Raw genomic sequence first — 25,831 nt, forward strand, 5'->3', positions numbered from 1 at the left:
AAATAAAAGTAGTTAGTTGAAGGCGAAACATAAAAATTCCTATATAGATTTGGTTTGAATTTTTATTTTTATTTTTCGTATATATAGGATGTATTCAATGGATGCGGCTTCAATTGAATTCATGAAAAAAACTCATAGAATATGGAATCAAGATTTAATGATGCTACTAGCAGACCAATAATGTGTAATGATTATGTCCAAAGGTCCGTGGGCCGTATTGTTGCTATTAAAGAATAAGCGGTCTCGAAAACCGCCAAATATACGAAACAAAAGTTATTTTTGGGTTCCACGGACACTGAACAAAGAGTAAGAAAGAGAGAGTGTATGTGTGTATAACGAGACAAACAAAGAAAACAAATCTAGCTTGCTCGATCAATTTAAATTTCTGGCCATTCTAGTCTGAACTCAAAAAAAGCTTTATGCAAGTTAGTTAGCTTTTATGCGATTGACCTCGGCAAGGCATTTTAACACTACACCACAAACACGAAAATACACGAAAATATGAAGCCAATGTCTATACTTTAAATTATGGCTGTTTTCAACGAGTAAAATCTAGTTTAATTTTTATTTTCATTCACACAAATAGAAAGAAACGGACAAAAGCTTCCTTGATAGGGTAGTCTCGTATACCTGTAAATGCAACAACTGGTCATTTTTGGTGTTGGCGTCATCATTCATTCGCTTAGGTGAATCATTTGAATGATTGCGCAAACAAGCTGAAATTTTTTCATGTTCATTGAAAATCTGTGAGATTATTTGAATGGCGAATTTTTTTTTCAATTAACTTTAAAAGAAAAGAGACGCGCGCAGTTTTGTTCAGATTTTTAAATTAAATTTACATACGCATGTGCGACAATCACAATGATAAACGAATTTTGAATGAATTAAAATGTTTTTTTTTATTATAAAAATGAAAAATGGCTTCCATTCAATAATTATATTTATAGAAAAAACTATCAGATGATAGCTAAACAATTTGGTGATTAACAATAAATTGAATTTTCTATTATTGAAAAGTAAAAAAAAAGATGTCAGTGATTGGATAGATAATAATTATATTCAATGTAAATGAAAGGTTTCAATCCAGTATCCAGGTAGAATAAGCCACGATATGAAAAAAAAACATCATTTACCGGGTTGCCAAGCAACAAGTTTTGCGAAGTGAATTGCGAAGTTTTTTCTTTTCTTAAAACAATTGAAAAAAAGCATCATTTTCACCAATGAATAAATACATGGATGGATGTATATGAGTGGGTGTTGTTTATTAACAGTAAATTTTTAATATTCATTGAAATATCTAAACATTTTCTTTAGGCTCTATGTTTGTATAATGATATCTCGATTACATGAATGGCAAAAAAATTTTTTATAATTTGTTATGCCAAACAAAATAATTAATCATAAATTAAAATATTCAACTAAATTCGATACGATTGATAATCATGTTTGTTTGTAGATTTTGAGCAAAACTTATATGTGATTGCATCTAAACAAAATAATAATCTTTAGATTATAATTCGCTATCATCATTTGAATGTGTGTGTGTGTGAATATATAATAAATGTATGCAAAATATATGATAATGATTCAATTATCGATTCTTAATATTTATCATTATTATTATTAATTAAATATAAGATGTGAATGAGTCTATATTTTAACAATGAAGAATTCCTGAACAATAATTTGAATAAATTTACTGATGAATGATGATATGGGGAAAGAATCATGTCAAATGTATAATAATGTGATGTCGAATGGATATAAGGGTTTTTGTCTTGTGAATTTGTGTAGGTTTTTTTCATTTGACAAATACATTTTCTTTTTTAATATATTATGTATACAGTAATGTTTTGAACAAATTCGAATTAAGGATCTGATGAAAATTTCCCTATTGTTTTTCTTACATTTAAGATAAAATACGACATTGTTTGTGTGTGTGTGTTAATGGTGTAGGCGATGAAATTATTATCATGATTTATGCCATGGACATTTTCATTAGAAATCGAGTTTTCAAATCAATGTGTGAATGTGAGCTTATGTAATCGTCTCTCATCCGGATCGATGGTGATAAAAATTGTATTGATTCATAGGAAACTTATATTGAAACAAAGGAGAAAAATAATAATTTAAACGAAATAATTCGATATGAAACGAATCATAAATAGTATTCTATGTTATCACAAGATTTTTTTTTGTGTTCCGTGTTTAAAACAATAATCATGCATATAAACAATAAAATTTTGAAAAAATTTTGAATAATAATTTGCAAATAAATAAAAAGTGATGAATAAAAAATGATATTCAGAGGTAACATGTCTGAATGGATTTCTGTTAGTGTATTCGGTGTTTTTTTTCTGATAAAAAATTGTCAATTCTAAATTCGGGTTAAATTCATTAAAATGACTAAGATTATTCCTTATTTATCTTTTAGTAAAAGTAAATCACAGGGTAAAATTATATATCAACTTTTTTCTTTATATAAAAATTCACAAAAATTTGTTAGATTTGACCATCTCGTTATAGATCAGGAAATCGATTCGGGTCTTCGGTATAATCGGCTGGAATTTGAAACAAATTAGCATCAAGCTTATCATTATAATTAAAATTCAAGAATGTAACCCTTGCCAAAATAGTTGCGATCATCGGAATGTCTAAGAAATATAAAAAATTTAGTCATTTGTATCGAAAGAAAAAATTTCTATCAATTTACCAATTTTAACAGGAAATCCTGGTGGTAAATTCAAGTTGATGAATTCTTTTAATTTTTTGAAATGTTTGAATGTAGCAAAAACCTCTAATATGTTCAACAATGATTCGATGGACAGCGGAAATTCTTGACTCTATAGGAATAAATTTACAATAAAAAGTTTGGGTCAAAAAAGGAAAAGCACCTACCATTGCAACGGTGGCTTTTAAATTTTTTGTTCGTACTTTAAGATCCCATTGACGACCAAGGCATGGTGGCATTCCTTTTGTAGAATTAATGTATTGCTCCCAGGTGACCTCAGGTCTTGGAGGAGGTGGGAGAGATCTTCGTGGTTTGATTGGTAATTGATCCTCTTGACCGGACATGGCCGAAACCATTGCTGCCTCGATGAGATTTTCTTCATCGTCAGTTTCTTCACCACCTTCACCGATGGTATGCTGAACATCTGATTCTATTTCATGAAATGCATCACCATTCATCTGGTTATTACTGCCATTTTTAGTCAATGATTGCTGTGTATTATTAGATTTAGAAAGTTGATCAACATGGACAATATCATCAAACGATGATGATGATCCTTCTAAAGATTTTTGCGATGATTTTCGCTGATTTTTTTGCTGTTCCAAAGATTTTTTTAATGTTTCATAAATAGCTTTATTCGCATAGATATCTTCTTCACTCAGATGTTCACGACGTTTTTTCGTTTCGATGGTGAATCCATTTATGTTGTAGAAATCAGCATCAAATTGACCAACTTTTTCCTAGCATTATTCAAAAAGAGATGAATTTATCTAGAAATTTTACAAAAGAACAATTAATCTTACAGTCTTGTTGTAACGATTAAAAAACCAGCCACTCTGTGCTCTTGAAAATGAAATTGCTTTGGTGTTAGGTTGAAGATAAACTAAATCCGTGCTCATCAACATGTCGACATCTTCATCAATGTCCATTTCTTCATTATAACGAATATATTGATAAACTTTAAGCTCATTATCCATGATGACCAATGAATGACGATCGGTTGTATTAGAAGTGGAAGAATTTTTTCCAACATTATCACCAAGAAATAAAAAGGTTAAATTACCACGCCGCCAACGGCGATCATTAAAATCTAGAAGGGTTGTATCCAAACGAAATGAACATCCACGTTTGGCTATACCACAAACATCTGACGGCAAGAAACGTTTCAATAAAGGAATCCATGAATGAAATTCCCATCGTAATTCCATCTGAAAGTCTTTTATCTTTCGTAATGTTTCCATTAATTTTGGTGATCGATTACCCAACGATTGTCGAGCTTGTTTACGGCCAAGCAACAAAATACTTTTTACTATCATTATAAAATATAATTATTGGAATAAATTTCAATTCAGGTGAAATTGAGTTTAATTACTTATTTTACGATCACCATAACTAATCGCTTCATCTAACGGTGTCCACCCTTGAATATTCTTCGTTTTAATTGGGGAATTCTGCTGAAGTAAAAAATTTATAAGATCATGATGACCTAACATAACGGCCAAATGTAATGGAGTATTGCCATGGACATCTTTTTGGCTGACAATGTCAGCAATTTTAATATATTTGTTCCGTTCGGTAATGGACGATAATAATTCCGCTAGAACTTTGCATGGCTGATTCTCAAACACGGCACGATGCAATGGGTAGGGCTCTTTTTCGAGATCAGCAATGTTTATTGTAATCTGTGTTGTTTGAACATCATCAACTGCATCGACAAAATCTTCCGATTCTTCAGAACATCCTCCATCGGACATTTTTTCGTCACAAGCTAAAGTGGTGAATCTAAATCAATCAAAAGATAATTAACATGAAAATTGGACCATACCTTAAATGATAAACAAGAAAAATTGATTCGTTGTTTTTATCGGAAAAAACAAGCTCGAATAATGAACAGTCCTGATTTTACCTTATTCAAATGAATAATTATTTGTAAGATTGGAAAATTGGGTTATTCACCAGTGATTAACAAAAAAAACTAAACTGATGAAGAGATCAATGAGAGCAAACAATTATAACTGTAAACCTGATCGATATTTGAGAAAGTAAAAATAAAAGATTGACCGAAATCCGTAAAGAAAATATTTCATTTCAACTATTTTAATAAATCCCCCCGGTTTTCGACGAAGGAGAAGTATACAAGCAAAAAAATTCGCTAATGCCGCTACCATTTTGCCAAAATAATGTTTTCGCTGTTCATTGATGTTTGCACTTAACAAATATTTTCGATAAACTTGCAGTCTATAAATGTAATTTGCAGAGTTTTCAACTGATATATCATTCATGCTCTATTCTATGTCGCGAAATTGGATACATTTATCGATTCGTCACTTAAAATTTGAGATTTCAAATTTTTAATTTTTAATGAATTGAATTACGTATAATACAAAGAATAAAGACCTTCTTTCGTTTTATTCATCCCTATTCAGTTTGATTTATAATGCACAAATATATCAATATGTCATATTTGAAGGGACGTTGATTGCGTGAAATTCGTATTTTATTCAAAGTACAATTTATCATCTGTTTCTTTTATTCTTCAATTCTTACAGTTATAATGTTGTATTGTTTTTAATTTTCGTTCGAAAATTCGACAGTAGAGATTTGAATAACTTTTTCTTCATTAAAAAATGGATCATTCCTTCTCATTATCATCTTCATCATTCTCTATTCCATTTAATTTTGATCAAGTTCGACCCATACAAAATACATTTGTGAAAAAAATGATCAATAAACTAAATGATGGAGATTTTGCGAAATTCTATGGCTTTTCGATCCGTCATCGAAATGATCCTTTTTTATTTATGCAACAAATACGTAGAAAAGGATGGGATCAAAAAGACGATAATGAAACACTGGAATGCTATCGACAACTATTGAAACATGCAGAATGGATATTGTTTGAATTAATTTACAAAATCAATCAATTACGACTAATAATAACACCTTTAAATATGGATTTAATTGATCATAGAATGAAGCTATTGTATCTGGAATTTTTGTTAACAATATTGTTGACAATAATGCTGAAAATGAGAGCACTTTCAATGCATAAAATTCAATTGCTATTAGAGACTAAACAAATATATTCAGATTTGCTTAAAACTATGAAATTGCCTGAAAGAGAATTTTTATTGCAACTAGATAAATGTTGGTTAGAAGATTATATGGCTAAATATGATAAATATTTTGATTCAAGGTCGGTTATTCAAGGTTACTATTCGAAACCCGAAGAATTGAAATTTCTATCTGAAGAGTCCAACGCGTTGATGTTCAATTTTCGTTTACACATTCTTCAATCGATGAATACAGAATTACATCATTTTTTTAATAAGACAAAAATTAAGCCGAAACCAATTAAAGAATCAAATGTTAAACAACATGAAGCACCTCGATTACAATTTATTGATTCAGTTTGTTCAACACCCATATTTTACTCTAATGACGATGATATTCATTTTCAAGATGAAGATGGTTTAGCGTTGAAGAAGTCCGAACTTTTTGATAATGATATACAGCAAATTACCTTGACTACGTCGCCATTTTCTAAATCGATTCATAATTTATTCATAAATAACAAATCTTTTTGTGATTGTGGTCGCCATGATTGTAATGGATGTTATCCAACATGTTTAACATGTGGAGAAAAAAAATGCTTCGCAATTTGTCGATCCAATGTATCTTTCAATTATTATGATGTATTTTACCAAGCTCAAACTATTGATAAATTTGACCCGTTGTATTTATCCAATGATTCTGATAATAATGACAATGGGAATCAGCAACAGCAACAAGAATGCACTACCGATGATGATAATAGTGCTGAAACGCCACTAGAACAATTATCACGATCAAACAGTATTGATGATGAACTTACTATTCTTTCACCTGTACCATATGGGCCACAAAACATTGACAATTCTCCATCAGAATTTTTTAGTCAAACTTCCATAAACATTCTATCTGGTGATGAAGTTGAGTCTTTTTTCAGCCTCCCACCTTCACTTGATCACAATTTTCGAGAGAAAAATGATGGAGGAAAAAAATACAATTCAAATTGACATTTTTGAAGCAGCATAATCATTTTTAAATATATCGCATTTTTCTTTTTTATTCTTATAATATTTGGTTTTGAATTTTTTTATAATAGATTAAATGTTTGAATTTATAAAACTGCCAATAATCAAGTGTTAGTGAAATGAGTTTTTTGAACATGTTTATGTAAAAGATGTGATCGTGTGAATTGTTTATTAGGACAATGTGGACAATGGAATCGTTTGAATTGGCCACTATGTATTAATTTATGATTGTTAACATCAATTCGACGACAAGAACTATAATTACAACCAGGCCAATCACATTTATATGGTTTATTATCTTGATGAATCATTTCATGTTTTCGTAGATGTGCATTCTCTACGAATGTACGGCCACAATTAGGATGATCACAGACGAATATTTTCAGACCACAATGGGCTTTACGATGATGTTCAAGATTACCTTTCACGGAAAAATTGGCTTCACAACCGGGCCAATCACAACTGTATGGTCGTTCGCCAGTATGTTTTCGCATATGTACTTTGAGATTACTTTTCTGAGTAAAACGCATATTGCAATCAGGCCAATCACATTCATATGGACGTTCTCCAGTATGCGTTCGAATGTGTCTAATTCCAAATGAAATTTAATCAGAAAACAATCTTGAATGAATGAAAAATTAATTCAACATACAAACGAAGCGATGATAATTGAGTAAAACTATGTCCACAATCATTCCAATCACAACGATATGGCTTCTCTCCAGTATGTATTCGACGATGATCTTTTAGGTGAACCGAATTGATTGCTACATAATCACAATCAGGCCAATCACAAGGATATTTTCTTTTCGAAGATTTTCTTGTTTGTTGTAGTCGTTTTTTTGTCCGTTTATTTTTCGGTGATATGTCATTGATATTTTTCTTGCATTTATTTGGAAATGAAACATCATTATTTGTAGCATCAATGAACAGAAGTTCCGTTTGATCTTTATTATTATGTACATTAGTATAATGATCATGAATCTGTTCGAAAGAATCAAACATCAATTCACATGATTTACATTTATATTTTTTGATTATAATTATTTCGTAAAAATCATCGGTGGCTTTTTCTTTTGGAGTTTTGGATACAATGTCCAAATTTATATCTTGGTCATTAGGTATAGAATTCTCAGTAGATTGTTCGTCGTGAAAATCATCATAGCCAACATCTTCTGACATTTTTAAATGTTAGAGCTGAATTGCTGAAAAAAATTAATAATTTTTCAAGAATGTATTATGATGGTGAAAACAACACCAAAAGCCTAATAATGTGGAAATAGAATGAAAAATTTGATGAATAAAATTTAATAAGAATTTCTAAGACAAATTTTATTTTATACAAATGTTTAATCCATTAAACATTAGAATTTCATTATTATAATATAAGCAATAAAATATTGATTATTGTTGTTGTTGACGATGTTTCTCGACCAGATCTCGTTCGGTTATATATTTGAGTGGATATTTCTGTAAACGAACATCATCAGGTCTGACAACGATATAACGAGATTTATGTCGAGTGAACAATTCATCATCAGGAGTTTTAGTCAAGTAATGATGAACGACGGCTATGGCACTGATTCCACATAATCCAAATGAGAAATAAAGATAGGGAACCTGATACCAACCACGTATTATTTCATTCTTTAGTTGCTGAAATCGGAGCTTTAGAAAAATCATTGTCCCTGTAAAATTTAAAAAATTTTCGAGATTAATCAGATTTTGTAAGACAATATAATACCAGCTCAATATCGATAAATGACAGATTAGAAATCTCCAAATAAAATTTTTCCGTGAATCGAAATCAACATAACCTTTGCCAGAACAAAAGTGTAACAACATTATATCGATAGTTGTTTACAATCGATTATTTACATTTATTCAGAAAAAATCGAACATCCAGATGGCGGTACTGTTCTGATTATTTGGAATAAAGAATGAAATGATCGAAAAAATGGATGATCAAAAGATTCACGACACGGTAAATCACAAATTGGAGTTTGAGCATATTTGATTCAATCATTACTTAAATATACAATTGAGCAGGTAATCCCGGAAATCTTAGGGAAAAAAGTTTGTTTGTTGACAATGTAAAAGTGAATGAAATAAAATCTGTCTTTTGACCGGAATTCTTGTTTGCGTGACCTTTAGCCATTAGATTAAAAAAAACCTGGCAACGTAATTTTTTTCTATCTCCGCAACGAATCTCAAGTTATACGATTAAAAAAAATCATCAAACATTATTATTTTCATTGTATATATAGCCACATTTAGAAGCCATAAAGTTTTCACAAGTAACTATTCAAAGTAGTTTTTTCAAAAACAAATTTTTGTTTATTACCAAAAAAAAACAAAATCAAATAAATAAATGAATTTTAAACTTATTCTTCACTGAATGGCAAAACGAATTGACAAAATAATCAACAACAAAAAAACCTTCGATTCGATTTATAAGAAAATTGGAGCAATTACTTTTTCATTTTATCATCAAAATTGGAAAAATCATTCGAGTTTTTCACATTGTCTGATTTTTATTTCTAATCATTGTGGAATCCAATAGCTCTAACGATATAAAAATAAAAAATGAAGTAAATTTTTTTTTTACAATGGACAGTTGTTGTATGTGTGATCATTTGGTTTTTTCCACACACACACACGAAAATACGAAAATAATCGCGCCAAACAAATTCGGAATCATATTTATGCATCATATTACCATGCGCATAAATCCGTGAAATTCATTCAATCTTTTTATCTGGATCGGATGTGCTTGTGCGTGTGTGTGTAAGATGTGTGAATGACGCCGAAACAGTGGCTGAATAGCCGTTACAGAATTCAGTCGAAATTCAAACACCGGTCTGTACAGAACGTTTATGGAATGTGCAATGTGTGTGTTCGTTTGTGATATAAAATATTGTTGCAAAAAAAATGTTGTTGTTTTTATCATAAAATCGATTTGCTATAGTGATAATATTCATTTGTAAATGAAGATAAATGTTTAAATATCTTTTGACAATTGAATATATTCTATTAGCTAAAATGATCATACCTGTATATTCCAGACCAAATAAATGACCATTAATCATTATGTATGGATGAAAACAAAATTCCTGTTATTCCAAAATATTAAACATAATCTAAATGGTGGCCATGTCCCAGAATGTATGTTTAGTTCAACAACCGACGATAGCCGTCACAACTACCAATACCGTATCATCATCGAAATCACCAACACAATCTTTAACCACACCTTTATCATCATCATTATCACCAATCAATTTAGAATTTTCATTATCAAACAATCCAATATCAACGACAACAACAATCATTGATTATTATACAAAAGAACAATGGTCAAAATTTTTATCATCACGGATAATCCTACGTAAACAACTTCAAGTAAGAAAATCGGATATTTTTTTTCATTGATTTAATTTTCGGTTTTCATCACAAATATAACAAAAGACATACACATTCATTTAAATGCAAATTAAAAATTATTGTTTTCAGTTGATAATGATGTATTCGACATTTGATGTTTGATGCTAAACAAAGAAAATAAAAATTAAGAAAAAGTAAAATCAGCATTTTGGAAATTTTTATTTGACACTTTTTGTCCAAAGGGTGTGTGTATGGGTGGAATTAATTGATTTTTTTCTTTCATCCAATTTTCCATTCCATTTGGGAATTTTTTTTATCTCTTTCTAAACATTATGATAATGACATCATAAGAAAAATCGTAACTGCAGATGAAAAACCTAATAAGAATTGAAAGCAAAATCATTTGTTTGAATTCGTTTCTTTTTTTTCTCGTTGAGCTCAAATTTTAAACATTTTTGCTTTTTATAACATTTGTGTTGTTGTTGTTGTCCAATTCTCATAAATGTTTGCAAAACTTTTTACTTTTTTTTTATACTTTCTTTACTCACTTATTCACTCAATTGTTGTACGGGAATATGAACATTTGTCACAATTAAAATGTATTGTAAGATATTGCATAACATACATTCATTCTAAATCGATTGGTAATCGATTAAATATATTTTTCTATTCTCGATTAATTCGTGATGATTTTTGTTCGAAGAGCAATTTTTGTTTTCACTATTCTTATTTTTAGGTTTGCAAAAAAAATCAAACAAACTTTAATTTTCAATGATTTATCTTCATCAATTGATTCTTTTCTCATTCTTTTTATTCCGGTCAAATGGTCGATGAACAATTATGATCAAAGTAAATTCATTCAATTCAAAAAACAAAATGTCATCAAATTTTTTTTTAAATCTTAAAATTCTTTTCTTGTGTTATTTCTATTTCGAAAAAACATTAGTGTATTAAAAATTTTTTGAAAAAGAGTATCATTTATTTGTTCCGGTAGCTATTGAAAAATCAAAGTTTTTTTTCAAAAAAATCTATTCAATCGGAATCGTTTTTTGTTTGTTTGTTTCAATGATTTTTCACAACAATAATAATAACTAATAATAAAATGCTGAGCTATATGAAAAAAAAGTTGTATCTGTAATGTCAATTCAACGAAAAGTATCCAATTGGAAAAGTATTGAAAAGAAAAAAATGAATAATTAACCATCAATAGGATCATTGTGCCTATTGTAATGTTGAATATTTTATGACTATAACCTTTTCATTTTGAAAAAAATAGTAAATATAGTTACCATCATTAAATTTAATTAAGTCTATCAAAAAGAAAAAAAACTAGAAGATACGATACACATCTCTCATTGACAACAACAACAACTTCGATGAAGAAAAAAAAACTTAACCTGTCGTAATTCTGATATCTGACATTGTTGTTTTGTTGTCAATTATTTATCATTTAGAAAAAAAACACATTCAAACACATATGATGTGAAATGGATGAAATCCGGAAATTGTTGAAAAAATGACATTTTTTTAACATTGTTATTATGTTTTTTTTTCAAAAGAAAACGACATTATAAATTTTATATTATCTTATTATTACTATTCGGTAAATATCACATGAGATTCTTTTGATCTGGTTTTCAAGTTTATACAAAAATTTAAAAAAAATTTGAGAATTGAAAAATGTATGAATTATTTAAATAATATTTAAAACTAATGGAATTATAAATAGAAATGATGTTTCGATTATTAAATGCTTATTTTCATCTTTTTGTTTCATAATGTTCGTTCAATGATACCACTTATCCAAGGAAGATATGACCATGTTTTCATGTATACACCAGGTAAATTTGGTTCAGCACATTTTATACCATGTGATACGGTACCGATTAATGTCCAAACATCATCACGTTTCATCATTAATGGTCCACCACTATCACCTTCACATGTATCACGGCCACCTTGTGTATAACCGGCACAAAGAAAGCTATGTCGAATGTATTTATAATGTCCAGCATCGGCAAACATCGTCTGACATAAGCTATTATCAATGATCGGTAATCTTACTGTTTGTAATACACTTGGTATCGTACCACCATAGCTTAATTTTCCCCATCCGGCGACATAAGCAAATTGACCTACATAATCTTCATCTTTATTTGGCATGCATATTGGTACAATATGCGGTTGCATTTCAAATGGTGTATCCAATTCCAATAAAGCAATATCATTATCAAATGTATCCGGATCAAAATCACGATGTACAATCATTCGTCGTACGGTTTTCACAACCGGTCGAAGTTGTCTTGAAGTACCATGAAGTTCATGTTGACCTAACATAACAATCAATGATCCCATCATACCTGGTTGGCAATGTGCAGCCGTAAGAATCCATTTATAATCGATTAATACACCACCACATTTTGATTTGGTAAAAAATCCTAACCAAGATTTTTCCTTAATCAAAACCTGCCATGGCCATTCACCGAATTGTGCATTACGGCCACCTACTACACGTCCAGTTGGTCTTAACGGTCGAACACCGCATAATTTTGGTGACGAAAAAGATCTGGTAGTTGTACTTGTAAAACTTGCTGTAGGTGTCGGCGATACTACCGAAGAATGTAATGGAATATCTTCGATAAATACATTTTGATTAGGATTGGATGGATAATTATTATCGATTGTTCCTTTTGTTGTTGTGGTTCGATTCAATATGATTTCATAGAATTCATTTTGATTGATTTCAATTGGTAGTAGTGTTGAATGTGTATTTGTTTGGGATGATTTAATGATGGATTCTTCCATCGATTTAGTTGTCGGCAATGAACTTGACCAATTGTTGTTATTATTCGTAATTGAATTGAAAGTCGAATCCAGATCCAATGAAATTGTTGCTGTCATAGCTGTTGTAGTCGAATTAATTGGATTTTGAACGTTTTCATCAACATCACCACCCATATAGTCAGCATAATTTTCGGTTGTCATACAAATGATGGCTGTTTGGTTTTTGATCGAATTGATCTGTTCGGTAGATATAGTAGATGGTAGTAAATTATTTGTTGAAACAGTTTTCTGGTTGAAAAAATTAAATAATTAAATTTCTCAGTATAGAATCACAAATGAAAAAGGCAAAACATACATTTCCTATCGAATGTGGATTGCCTTGAGCATTGCCATGATCTGAATCGACAGTTGAGATATGTTTACTTTGTATTTCTGCTTGGTCAACGTTCGAATTTTGATCATAATCAAAACAAAAAACAAAAAAAATAAATTAAATCAAAAAAATTAAGAATCCTAAACAAACATTATTATTATTGCAAACAAACTACCGTTAATATTTTGATGTTCAGAATTGATTTTGAAATTGAAAAATTTTTGTCGATGAAAATTTAGTATATCATCTTGTGAATCGGGCAACATACAGCAACTAGCAACCACTACGAGATTATTGAAACAATGTCCAATCGATATACCACGATTATGTACACATTCATAATGTGGTATACAACGACCACGAAGATGTTCTAGTCTACGTGAACCACGACACCATTGTCGACGACCTTGACGAACTTTAATATTGAGTATTTATTTTAATTGTTATGATGATAATAATAATAAAAATAACATAAAAATTTTCATGGGTTGCTGATAGAAAAACTTACCACGAATTCTTGATGTTTCGATTTGCATGAGAATCAATGATAATCCGATTATACAATATGAAATTACCTTCATGATTATTATAAAAACCAATTCAAATTTAGTACAGGTGTCGAAATTTTTTTCGTTGATGATGATGACTAGTTTTTTCGTTCAAGATCTTGAAGATCAAGTTGTTTTTTTTGGAATAAAAATCCAGAAATTGGAAAAAAATATTTTTCAAGATTAAATGATGATCAGATTTTTAATTGTTGGATTTGCTCATTTTAATCATCATCATCAACATTATGATCATCGTATCGGTGGTCATCATCTCCGATGTTCAGTTTGACAAATTTTAAATTTTATGGATGACAGTTAAAATAATTATTGGTGATGATAAAATAGAGAAGAATGAATGAATGACGTTCCTATTTGATCAAAATAAGGAAATGATTGCAAATGAATGGGTGATGATCACAGTCAATGTTCATCGTTGAATGTCAAATGATGTGATGGACCCCAACCATCATAATATTCAACTATATCATCGTTCAGCTACCGTCGATGAATGTCAAGTTTACAAGCTAACAACCTGTTTGATTTAATGATTGTCCGCATTTGAATATGCATGACCGCCGTAACTTGATTTTTTTGCTAGCAGGTATCTGTTGAAAGCCAGAGAAAAAAATTACTATTTTGCATAGAAAAAGAGAAAGAAACAAAACAAAAAAAGAGTCGAAAGATGTTTGCGAATACAATTGATTGTCGAATGTTGATGATATATTCGTTTCAATTCATTTTAAAATCAATTGAAAATTTTTGTATTCATCGGCTATTGCTCCCATTGACTATTTCATTATATTACAATATTCTGCTTTTTTGTTGTTGTTTTCGCTTCATCAAAACGAATTATTCAAGAATGTTTTTTATTTCGCTTTATTCAACAACAGATGTTAATGGCATCAGAAATTTTCATTGATATTATATTGTTTTCAATCCATTGAGTATCTATTCGAAAGATATTTGTAATAAAATAAGCAACAATGTTTTCATTACATAAAATACATAAATTATTCGATTCTAGATAGTTTACTGATATCAATAAGGCAAGAATAAAGAATCACAGTATTATTTAATAGTCACAAACTATTTTCACACACATTCAAACACACATATAAGTCTGGATTCTAAATATTTGTTATTTTGTTTTTCTTCTTCTTCTTCTTGGATTAGTTATTGACAATATTTATTGTGCATGTCAATGTTTTTTTTTTTTTTTTTGTATTGGATTTTATATATTATGTGTTGAAAAGTTCATTAACATCTTTCATTGATATTGGTGTGTATATATTCAATGGGTAATAATGATTACTACTATTGGACTTTGTTCTTACTAATTGATGAACAATCTAAACAACTGAACAACTTAATCTATTGTTAATGAAAGGAACGAGGAAAAAAACATTTTAAAATTATATGATGATGATGATAATAGTAATTTATTACACAAAAACATTACATTTTTTTGGATTCAATTCTATAAACTATCAAAATGAAGATTTAAAAAATAAAATAGCGGAAGAGTTTCCGTTTTTGCTTTTTTAATCAACCGATCGATTATTGCCAACATGAACATTAAATGTTGTTTTGAAGAATTGTTCTTCCGCCAATGATAATAATATCGGATAGTAGAATCAGAAAAAGAAAAAAAATAAATAAATAAATAAAAATGTTTGATCACAAGAACGATGAACTTGTAATGAATCTAAAAATAGATGACTATAGTATTCAATATGTGTTATATACATTTATTCTTGACCTTTCAACACTTCACGAACTTTGATGCTGTTGCTGTTTAGTTGCACAAGTTTTCCGTTTCCATAAAATCGTTATGGTGTTGATAATGATTGTAACCATTGTTTTGTTTTTTTTGTTTACTACTGTATTCTTTCTGATCATAATTCATGAATGGAATTTGATTTGTCATTCACAGGCATCGATGTTTTACAACCACCCACACACACACGCACATTTAAACTAGGTCAGAATTTATCGGAAAAAATTGCATCATTCAAATATTTATCATAACAACAGAAGCTTTTCATTCATTCATTCATATAGATTAGTTGATATGTAAAATTTTCTTTTCCTTCCTACTGATATTTTTAATATAACAAAAGTTAGAAAGAATATTAAAGAATAACTAACAATAGAATCTTTAATGAAGAGAAACAATCATTACGACTTTAGAATCGAATACTTACACTGTAAAGTCATTCAATGTTTAAAAATTGTCACCGCCATGAAATTTTACGGCATTATTATTATCATTTGTTGTTCTATTTATATAAATGAAGAAGAATTCTTTTTTTTATCCACCACTATAGCATCATCGACGACGATTGAATAAGATGAATGAAGACATGGTACTTATGTCGTTATTCTGCACAATTTTGTTTCTTCTTAAAATGATAAAAACAAACTACGAACCTTACCATAGTACAAATAGTAGATATCATCATGAATCTTTCGTCATAAATATTATATGTTCGGTTTTTGTTGTTGTTGTTGTTGTGATGAGGCTTCTTTTATTTATTATTTTACTGGCTACTGGGCGGCGGTTTCCCATATTTCGGGTGAACGATGGTGATGAAGAAGTGGCTTTTGATGATGCAAAATCGAAAAAAAATTCGTCGTAGGAGTCATCATTATTATCACCAGAAAAAAATTTTGTTGTTGTCTTTTTTCAAAGAACAAAATCAAAATGATGATAATAATTATTAAAAGAATCGTCTAATATAGAACGACCAACAACACCAACAGCGAAGTAGAATAATAATATTAACAAAAACATTCTGTCCGATATCTGGATTATTTCGAAATTTTTTTTTTACACTCCTCTAAAAATAAGAAAAAGAATATTCATTGTATTTCAGTGCGAATCGCGAACCGCCAATACAAAAAAGATTAAATTCGGATCGATTTTTTTTGGTCACTATTGATCGTGTAGTTTTGTTTATTTCACTAATATTTTTTTGTTTATGTCTTTATCATCGATGATTTTCTTTTTGATGCTCGAACATTTGTGTGTATGTGATGATGATGAGGATGATGATGTTTGCTGCGGCAAACTAAATGATTGACTAATACAAAATTTAAACTTCATTTCATATGATAAACAATTGGATTTGAGATTTATTATTATCCAAACAAAACAAAAGAATACTTCAAGCCGTTAAACAATTCATTGAATTTTACATTCATTCAAGTCCAGAAACAAGAAATTTTCATCATTCAACCCAAAAAATATTGTGAACAATTTCAATGAAGAAATGAAAAAAATTCACAACTTTATCAAAGAAAAGAACCATTCTTGAAATAATGATAGATGTTATTATTGAAAATATGATGACATTTATCGCTGTCATTGTGGTTGTTATTAATAATATCAGCTATAATCAAAAAGAAAAGATGAAAAAATTTATTGAATTTTCAACTTGAAAAGAATTTTTTTTTTAAGATAAATGAAAAATAAATTCTTATCAATCGAAATCGAATGTTTAATGGAATGAGAAGATTTTCCTCAACAAATCGATCATCGGGTAATGTTGAAAAATGGATGAAAATTGTCACAACAGCCAGATGAATTCTTCGACAAACATCAATGAAATGATACAGAAACAAAAACAAACAATCATCAAGGTGTGATGATTGATTGATTTGGGTTATTTTATTATTCAACATTTTCAACAACAAAAAAAAATTTATTCATCTAATTTTTGTTTTTTTTTCAATATTTCCATGAACAGATTTATACTGATTGGGCTAATCATTATCTTAAAAAACGTTACTATGAATTGGATCATCATCAACAACAAAACCAATTATCATCTACCGAACAATCATCAAAAATTCCGGCAGCTGCATCATCATCATCATCAAAATTATATAATAATTGGAATAATCGTCCATTGATCACATCATTAATCAATGATTTACATGATGGTGTTTTACTCATACATCTAGTCGAATCAGTTAGTAAGTATAATTGTTTCCATTTATGATTTTCTACTGTTTTGTTATATTCATTTTATATCCAGTAGAAAAAATAATAAAAATTGATAATTATATGAATAAACGCAACAGAATTTGATTCTATTTTACAATATTGTCAAGAAAACAAAAAATTATGGCAAGAAAAACCCATTTTTTTGAAAAAATATATGACTTGAATGTACCCAAAGAATTTCCTTATCAATGATGTTGAAATTCAAGATTATTATTATCATCATCATCATTATTATGGAAATTTTTTTGAAAAGCAAAAGTAGCTGAAAAATGATATTATACAACAATATTTCATCATTCGAAAAAATCATTTTTTTGCTAAAGATCTTGTGTTGTTAGTAGAAAAAAAAATTCAATACTAATAATAATAATGATGATGATGATAACTAATGGTGTACGGTCATATAACATTAATGATAGATTCGAAATTACTTTAGTGAAGAAGATGATGATAATGCATTGTCCATCTTGAATCATATTTTCGTTGCTTCGATTGTTGTTTAGGTCATTTACCGATTCATCTTTTTTCAAGAAAAGAATATATTAAATTAAATTCGATTGTGTTCAATAATAATAAAAGAATTCAATCGATTGATTGATTGATTGTTCGTATCGAATCATTATATTTGATTATTTTGATGCAATTCATCATCAATGAATGTGAAAAATGTTGAAAAAAAACAAACAAACAAAACAATAATTATGATCAATATAGAAAATTATTATTATGAATAAATCAAAATTGAATCAAAAATCGATTCATCTTAAATTGAATCGATTCTACCGTCGATATTTATTGCCGATGCCGGCAAAATTCCAAACATACACAGATTTTTGTATGTTTTTTTTCAAAAATTTGATTGATCATTTTCTCGTTTGTTTATTTGAATTGTGTTTTGTATTCATCTATCTTTGATAATGATTCTTGATTCTATTCAAACACTCATCCTTACATTAAAAAAAATCATTCATAAACATCCTTGGCAAAGAATATATTCACTCATCTTTTTTCTAATATTTAATTCTTGATCACGGTAAACGATTTATTAATTCTTTTTTTTCCTCTTATCATTCCTTTTCTATACATCATCATAATTCTAATAAATTTAGCTGATTCAACATTATTAACAAAAAATGTTCATCATACAACTGGAGAAGCTTATAACAATCATCAAACATCAACATCGTCAATTACGTTGATGCCAAAAAATGTGAATCAAATGGTAAGTCTTGATATTAATGTCGATGTGATAGAAAAAGTCCTATGATCTCCTGGATCTTAGCATGGATTTCTCTTTTTTTTCTTTCTTATTCATGCGCGAACCTTCATTATGTGTTCAGATTTTTGTTTCTGTTTTCTTTCTTTGATGGATTTTGAGGCTTACAAAGCGATTCGTTTTGACTGATGATGAAAAATGAAAAAATCCGACCATAATAATCACCATCATTCACATCATCATCATCATCAAATTTGAATATATCCCGGTGACTCATTTTGATGATGATTATTATTAATAAAATTCTAATTTTGTTAAAATTTTTCTGGATTTTCTTAATAAATTCAACGGACAGCTATTTGGAACAATATTGTATTGATGTTATGTAATTCTATTTTTTTCACTTTTATATTATCAAATAGGAGGAAAAAAACAAAATTCCATCAATACTTTTAGATGACTCACACATACATTGATTCACACTTTTATATGGGTCCGAATAAATTCGATCATTGTCATTATTGTTGTGTGTGTTCATGTGAATAGAATTGGATTTTTGAATTGGTTTAGCGCGCGCCTATAGCACGCACACAAATACACATGCTGGTTTCATTCTGATGGAACACCAAGCAATGAAAGAAAAAAAAAGGAAAATATAAAAAACGTTCAACAACATTGATGCTTAGTCATACCTACTCGATTTTTTTTGAAAACAGTATCCGTGTGTATACGTTTATAATCGTTATATGTAATTATTATTTTGAATGAATTGAATTCATTGCTTTTGTTCATCATTTTCTGGTTCTACTATTTCATTTATTCGGTTACAAAGCAAAATAGGAAACGATGTTAATGACTTTTTAGCTTGTCAGAATTTTATTTTTTACTTTTTCGAAATCAATAATAATGATGATGATAATATGGTTAATTAATGCGAGAAGAAAAAAAAACATTCCTTTAGGCTTGTTTTTCACAGAAATTACATAATTTTATTTCGAATCTTGAACAAGAATCGGGACAATTTTTTGTTTTTGGTCTTCTAAAATCCAAAATAATTAAAAAAAATAAGTAATTTTTCTAATGATGGGAATAATTTTTCGACACAAGATTTCTTTCTTAGATTAGCATGTTTGATATATTGTTTTTCAATCAAATTCAATCATGTGAATACATTTTTTTTTCATCAATTTTGTCGGTTCAAAAAATATGACAAATTATTTGTTTTATTCTCATTATTACTGTTGTTTTTTTTTTTTTTGGTTGTAGTCGAACGAAGATCGTTTCATTTTGTTTCAATTATTATTATTTGACAAATAAATGAATGAAATAAATCGAATGACATCATTGCTATCATTATTATAACAAGCATTGTCATTTTGGATGAAATTTATTGAAATCTAAGTAACCAATATGAGAAAGATGATGATGATGATTATAAGCCAAATGTCGCCAGAATTTTTTCTTTTGATATATATTTAGTTTACCAAGTTTTTTTTTTAATATTCCCAATGAATTGTTAAGGTAATAATAAAGACTAACGAATGGAAAATGATGATGATGATTCAATTTTATTCTTTACACACACACACACACACATGGTACATCGATTATTATGTAGGCGCCGGATTCTGGGCGTTATTGTATGTGTGTGTATCCGCTGTTGTGTTTGTGTATTGCTTGGAATAGCATCCCAGGATAGTTGTTTGTTCGAATTCTATTTCATGTCTTTACTTTTCAATCTTTTTTTTTCTCTCTCTCTTTGTGAATGAATATGAAAGTTTAGAATCAGATTCTCTATCACTATGTACAAGAAGTACATGTGTGTGTGTGTTTGTGAATGATTCATTCATAGGATGATGACTCACATTAAAAATATACACATCACATGGAGGTAATGTGAATGTTCACCAAGGCAAACATCAATTTCCATTGGTATGGTTTGGTCCTAAATTTTTTTCTCTTCCTCTCTCTCTCTCTCTCTCTCTTTGCCATTCCCGTTATTTATAAACATTAAAGGAAAAAATAGCCAGGCATACTGTACTACAGTTTTAATATTCGATTCTTGCAGAATTTTTTCTGTGTCTGTGTATATTATCTACATTTTGAGTTTTAAGAATGACAGAGAATTATTTTTTTTCTTTGCTTTACTTTTTCACATCTGTATCATTTAAAACATTTCTTACATGTGATTTTTTTCTGCGAAATTTTCGTTTAAATTAAGAAAAACATCTTGACAGCTTCTTGGCTTTTTTTATCTTTGTTCACCATTATTTTTAGCTATATGTAGGCCAATAGTTGATTACCGGCAAAAATTTGTTGTTACTGTTGTAGTTGGTTATTGAACCGACAAAGTGATCGATGAGATAATTCAACGATGACAACATTAATTTTTCATTTCATTTTGAACAACAAATTATTACCGCTTTATATATGATGTAGGTATTCGCTTTGAATTTATTGTGGAATGTTTTTTTCGAATCTAATCAACCGATGGTTAAGCCCTTTAGGGCAAACAAGGGTTGATTGTAATCAGCAATTTTTCTATGTATATCGACGATTTTCTATTTTCGAAAGAAAATTACATAACCACCTGAGTCTTTTTTTCTATTACAATTCATTTGCATATGATAATTATGAGAATAGTGAAAATGATTTAGTTCCGGAACATTACCGGATGAAAACGAAATCTTGAAATTTTCATTTTATAATTTTATTTCTTTCTGAAAAAAAATTTCAATTCTTTTCCTATTGAAATCGGACAGTTGGTTGAATTTGATTTTTTTCTTTTTTTTCATTCATTCTTCCATTGTAACATTGTCATTGTTATTATATAATATCCGTTTTATAGTTAACATATTTGTGGCTCCCGGAATTGTTGTTGTATATTTGAAATAGGAAAAAAAACCAAAATAGTAAAAGTAAGATAACCGGCCTTTATGTGTTTTGAATGTATTATAATAATGATGAGTGAGTGGTTGTGAAAACTACTCGACCGAATAATTGTTGTATGACGATTCGGTTGTATTCTTTTCATACTATTATCATTATCATCATCATCATCAACATCAATTCCAGTTGAATTCTCGATTATGTTCTATATCTTTGGATTGTAATAGATTTTTTGTTTTTGTTTTTCATCTTTATTGTATCATCATCATTATCATTGTTGTTGTTGTTATTATTGTATATCATTTTCATGAATTTGAGTGAATTCAAGTGATACATAATACAACAAAAAAAATTGTGCATAACGTAATATCAAGATTCTTTTTCTATTTCACATTATATTCATTCATTTGAAATGAATTTAAGTTTACTTATTTGTAATGAAATTGTTCCTAAAAATCTGTTATTTTGTTTATTGTTAACTATCACTATATGGTTATCCACATCATCATCATGATGATAATGATCATCATGGTAACATAAAGGCAATTAAAAACTATAGACCACAATGTCTAGCTGGATGTAATAATTATACAAGATGCAATCGTTGACAAAAAAAATATGTCTTTATTTCCTCTTCAATTCATATTCATTTCATTCTTTTGACGAAACATTTTATTTTATTTTTATTTTTTGTTTCACCTTATATACTCGAAAAGTTTTCATTTTCTCCCTCCAACCATTGGAGAAAAAAAAACATAATCCAATTTATATTTATTGGAATCATTTTTTTCCTCTTCATCACATTGTTTGCACAAGTTTTTTTTCTGGTATTTGTATTTATCATCTCATGATGCTATTAAAAATAAAAACAAAAAAAGAAGTTTATTTTTCCTCAATTTTGTTGTTTTCAATTGAATAGAAATGAATAAGGAAAATATTGAATTATTATTTTGTTCAGGTAAATTAGAAAAAAAACAAAAGAAATCATTTAGTCGATTTTTAATAAAATATTTATCAATTTAAAAACAAAAATTTGAGAATCATAATACGATTCTTGATCACTTATCTCAACCACAATATCTTATTGGATTTTAATGATTACTTTTATATTGTGAATAAAATGTGCTTGATGGAATTAGACGGATACGATAATGATCTCATATTGATAGAAATAAGTCATCATTATAATATGTTCAATATCTTAAGGGAACCATATATTTTGTAGTTCATTAAATTTATTAATAAAAATTGAAATTGAAAAAGACATCAACCAGACATGAAATTCAAAATGACAATGAACCAAAATGAAAAATAAAAGACCAATAGAATGACCACCCAATATGAATTGAATTCCATATTAATTCAATGATATACACTTGTTTGATTTGGTTGGGCCAATTTTTTTCATTTCCCTTTTTTATCGTATCAGGTAAATGCTTAAAATGCTTAAAAAAACACACAAAAAATGAATGAATTATGTGTGGAAAGTTTTACCATTCAAAAAAAAACAGAATGTAATAACACATTTTGTTTTGTTTATTATACAACCAACAAAAAAAATTGTTGTCGTTGTTGATGATGATTATGACAAAATACCATAATAATCATTATGGCCAATCATCAACATACATTTCAATCCATATCGTAAATCATAACATTAAATTCATGCATATGCATAATGTGTGTGTGTGTGTGTATAATGGAGAATTTCGATGAACAACAAACAAACAAACATCATTATCATCAAGAACCGAAATGGCATTCAAACATTACAAAAAAAAATAAACAAACAAATGTAATGTTCGTTTGGTCATCATTATTATTTTTGTTGTCTTTGGATAAACTTTGTTCCTTCGAATATTGAGTCTGCATGAGAAAATGTTAGTGTGGTTTTTTTTCTTCTAGAATACATATCACACTGAAAGTTTGAATAAATCTCTGCACTTACTGGGTGTGTGTGAAACTAAATTTGATGTTAATTTTATTTGAATTTCATCTATTACAATGTTTTTTTCTATTTTTTCATAAAAATTCATGTAAATAAAAATCTTTTCTATTACATTTGATAATCGATTAATGAGCTGTAACTTACAAATTTTTATCTTGTTTGATTTCATCTGTGGAGAAAGGGTAAAATTTATCGAGTATAGAAAAAGATTCATTTTAAAACAAATCGTAAACGAATAAAACATTCCAAAGTCCAAAACGATCAATGATTATCAATCATTTTACTTTATTCATTAATATATAAATGATAAAATCATACGTTTTTAATGATTTTGTAATCATTCATTTTGGCATGTAGATCTTCAGAAAAGATATTTTCTATTTTTTTAACCAAGTTTTTTTCCGTTTGTCAGATGTAGAAACTCTTTTTTTTTGAAAACATTCCAATTCAAAAAAGAATTATGAAATGTTTTCACATAATTTAGTTTACACACTTTTTTTTCTATCTCCACCTTTTTTTCGACTCTCGTTTGATCTTTATTCATTATGTGAATAGAATAAGATTTTCAGCCATAACACTACCGATATGATTATAACATTGCAATGATTATGATGATGATAATGATCGTCAATCAGCATCATACATTGACAAACTAAACCGACCAAAACATTGGTCGCCGCATCCATACATTTGTTTATGTGTTGATATATATGTGTGTGTGTGTTTGTCGCGAACGTCTGTAAATATGAGTATTCATCAAACATCCAATATCGGTGAAAGAACGTTTATGATGATAATTTGCAAAGAAACTAAATACTACCTTCATTTCAATCGTTGGATATTTTTTCATTGCTTCATTGATTATAATCAGATATGTTTATATAATTGTATAAAATAATTCCTTGAAATAAACATTGCTAATGACTTTTATATATTTGATTATTGCCGCTCAAACAGATTGATTGATCTAATACTGATCTGATCAATTCATTTCAATCATTCAATCATCCAATCAATCATTCAAACCAAAAAAAAAGATAGTTTAAAGTTTCCATTCATCTTACCATTATTCAATGATAGTTTTTGTGTTTGTATGTTATCAGCATTTTAATCGTCATTTTTTGTTTTGTTTTTTGTCTTCTATCAATATATCGATTTGACATTTTTAAATACTTTGATTTCTTTCTATAGTTCTTATGTGTGGATGTATCTACAATAACAACAAGAGAATCTATGTTACATTATATTTTTGGCCTCGTTTTTTCTATCTGTTTTGTTTAACTCTAAATTTTCTTGATATTTTCGCGATTCTATAATTCTCTGTCAGTCATGTATGTTTGTGTGTAGCTGTCAAACAAATGTCTTGAGAATTTTTTTCCATTCTTTTACTACTATTACGGTGATTTTTTTTTTTTTTTGTTGAAAGATTTTGAAATTTTTATTTTTTGTCTGTTCGTTTACATTCAATACTTGTATGTTTTTGGTATTAATTTCATTCTTATGTTTTTTATTTTATTCTTCACAAGTCTCTGTTTTTCTCACGTTTTTTTCTCTTTTGATTCTTTTATTTTTTTCTTTCGGTTAATAATAGATTGCCAACATTGACAGCTGCATCCGTTTTCTGGAACGTTTAGGCGTCAACACTAAAGGAATCTATGCAAAAGGTTTGGACATTTTATTCTAAATTTTATTTTGAATCCAACATACAGTAGTCATACAATGAGAAAATAATAAATTTAGCAAAGCAATAGATTTATTGGACATTTTATTTTTGCATTTGTATACCTTTTTTTTCACTGATTGTATCATTTTTTAAATAGATCGTTTGATCTGTATTTCTGCTTAGGTTTGCTTAACTGGTTTTGATTCTTAA

At 28.5% G+C, this 25,831-nt stretch overlaps 4 protein-coding genes across 12 annotated transcripts in view; 1 reads left to right on the plus strand and 3 right to left on the minus strand.

Moving 5' to 3' along the window:
• Positions 1–1,243: 1,243 nt before the first annotated feature.
• LOC113792992 (ankyrin repeat domain-containing protein 13C) lies at positions 1,244–4,840 on the minus strand. 2 transcript variants are annotated; one of them, XM_027342955.2, is made up of 6 exons: positions 4,638–4,840; positions 4,104–4,513; positions 3,535–4,040; positions 2,899–3,471; positions 2,714–2,843; positions 1,244–2,654 (listed from the first exon to the last, which is right to left on the minus strand). In XM_027342955.2, exons 2-6 carry the CDS (start codon positions 4,483–4,485, stop codon positions 2,521–2,523), a joined length of 1,725 nt encoding a protein of 574 aa, XP_027198756.1. In that variant the 5' UTR covers positions 4,486–4,513; positions 4,638–4,840; the 3' UTR covers positions 1,244–2,520. The 2 variants fall into 2 exon arrangements, with proteins under 2 accessions (XP_027198756.1, XP_027198755.1); XM_027342954.2 differs by having other exon boundaries at positions 4,104–4,499; positions 4,557–4,839.
• Positions 4,841–6,785: 1,945 nt separating this feature from the next.
• Positions 6,786–8,058, minus strand: LOC113792997 (uncharacterized). The gene is made up of 2 exons (XM_027342959.2): positions 7,460–8,058; positions 6,786–7,395 (listed from the first exon to the last, which is right to left on the minus strand). Exons 1-2 carry the CDS (start codon positions 7,987–7,989, stop codon positions 6,912–6,914), a joined length of 1,014 nt encoding a protein of 337 aa, XP_027198760.1. The 5' UTR covers positions 7,990–8,058; the 3' UTR covers positions 6,786–6,911.
• A 1,816-nt stretch (positions 8,059–9,874) lies between these two features.
• sick (sickie) overlaps positions 9,875–25,831 on the plus strand; it is a 40,847-nt gene continuing 24,890 nt past the window's right edge. For 2 of the 8 annotated variants that reach the window (XM_027342953.2, XM_075820521.1), the window contains exons 1-4: positions 9,875–10,209; positions 17,646–17,874; positions 19,015–19,127; positions 25,550–25,622. In XM_027342953.2, the coding sequence (XP_027198754.2) occupies positions 9,952–10,209; positions 17,646–17,874; positions 19,015–19,127; positions 25,550–25,622 (673 nt within the window). In that variant the 5' untranslated portion in view covers positions 9,875–9,951. Of the gene's footprint in view, positions 10,210–17,345; positions 17,539–17,645; positions 17,875–19,014; positions 19,128–25,016; positions 25,050–25,283; positions 25,442–25,549; positions 25,623–25,831 lie in introns of those variants that run through there. The other 6 variants (XM_075820523.1, XM_075820522.1, XM_075820525.1 and 3 more) reach the window with 6 other exon arrangements.
• LOC113792993 (uncharacterized) lies at positions 11,760–14,797 on the minus strand. Its single transcript, XM_027342956.2, has 4 exons — positions 13,857–14,797; positions 13,524–13,763; positions 13,331–13,407; positions 11,760–13,263 (listed from the first exon to the last, which is right to left on the minus strand). The coding sequence occupies exons 1-4, from the start codon at positions 13,927–13,929 to the stop codon at positions 11,965–11,967; spliced, it is 1,689 nt and encodes a 562-aa protein (XP_027198757.2). The 5' UTR covers positions 13,930–14,797; the 3' UTR covers positions 11,760–11,964.

This window comes from Dermatophagoides pteronyssinus, unplaced genomic scaffold (assembly GCF_027571235.1).
Source record: "Dermatophagoides pteronyssinus isolate colony J.1.1.1.1 unplaced genomic scaffold, Derpt_VIB-CSIC_2022.12 sq0007, whole genome shotgun sequence".
In the NCBI taxonomy this organism is placed as follows: Eukaryota; Metazoa; Arthropoda; class Arachnida; order Sarcoptiformes; family Pyroglyphidae; genus Dermatophagoides; species Dermatophagoides pteronyssinus.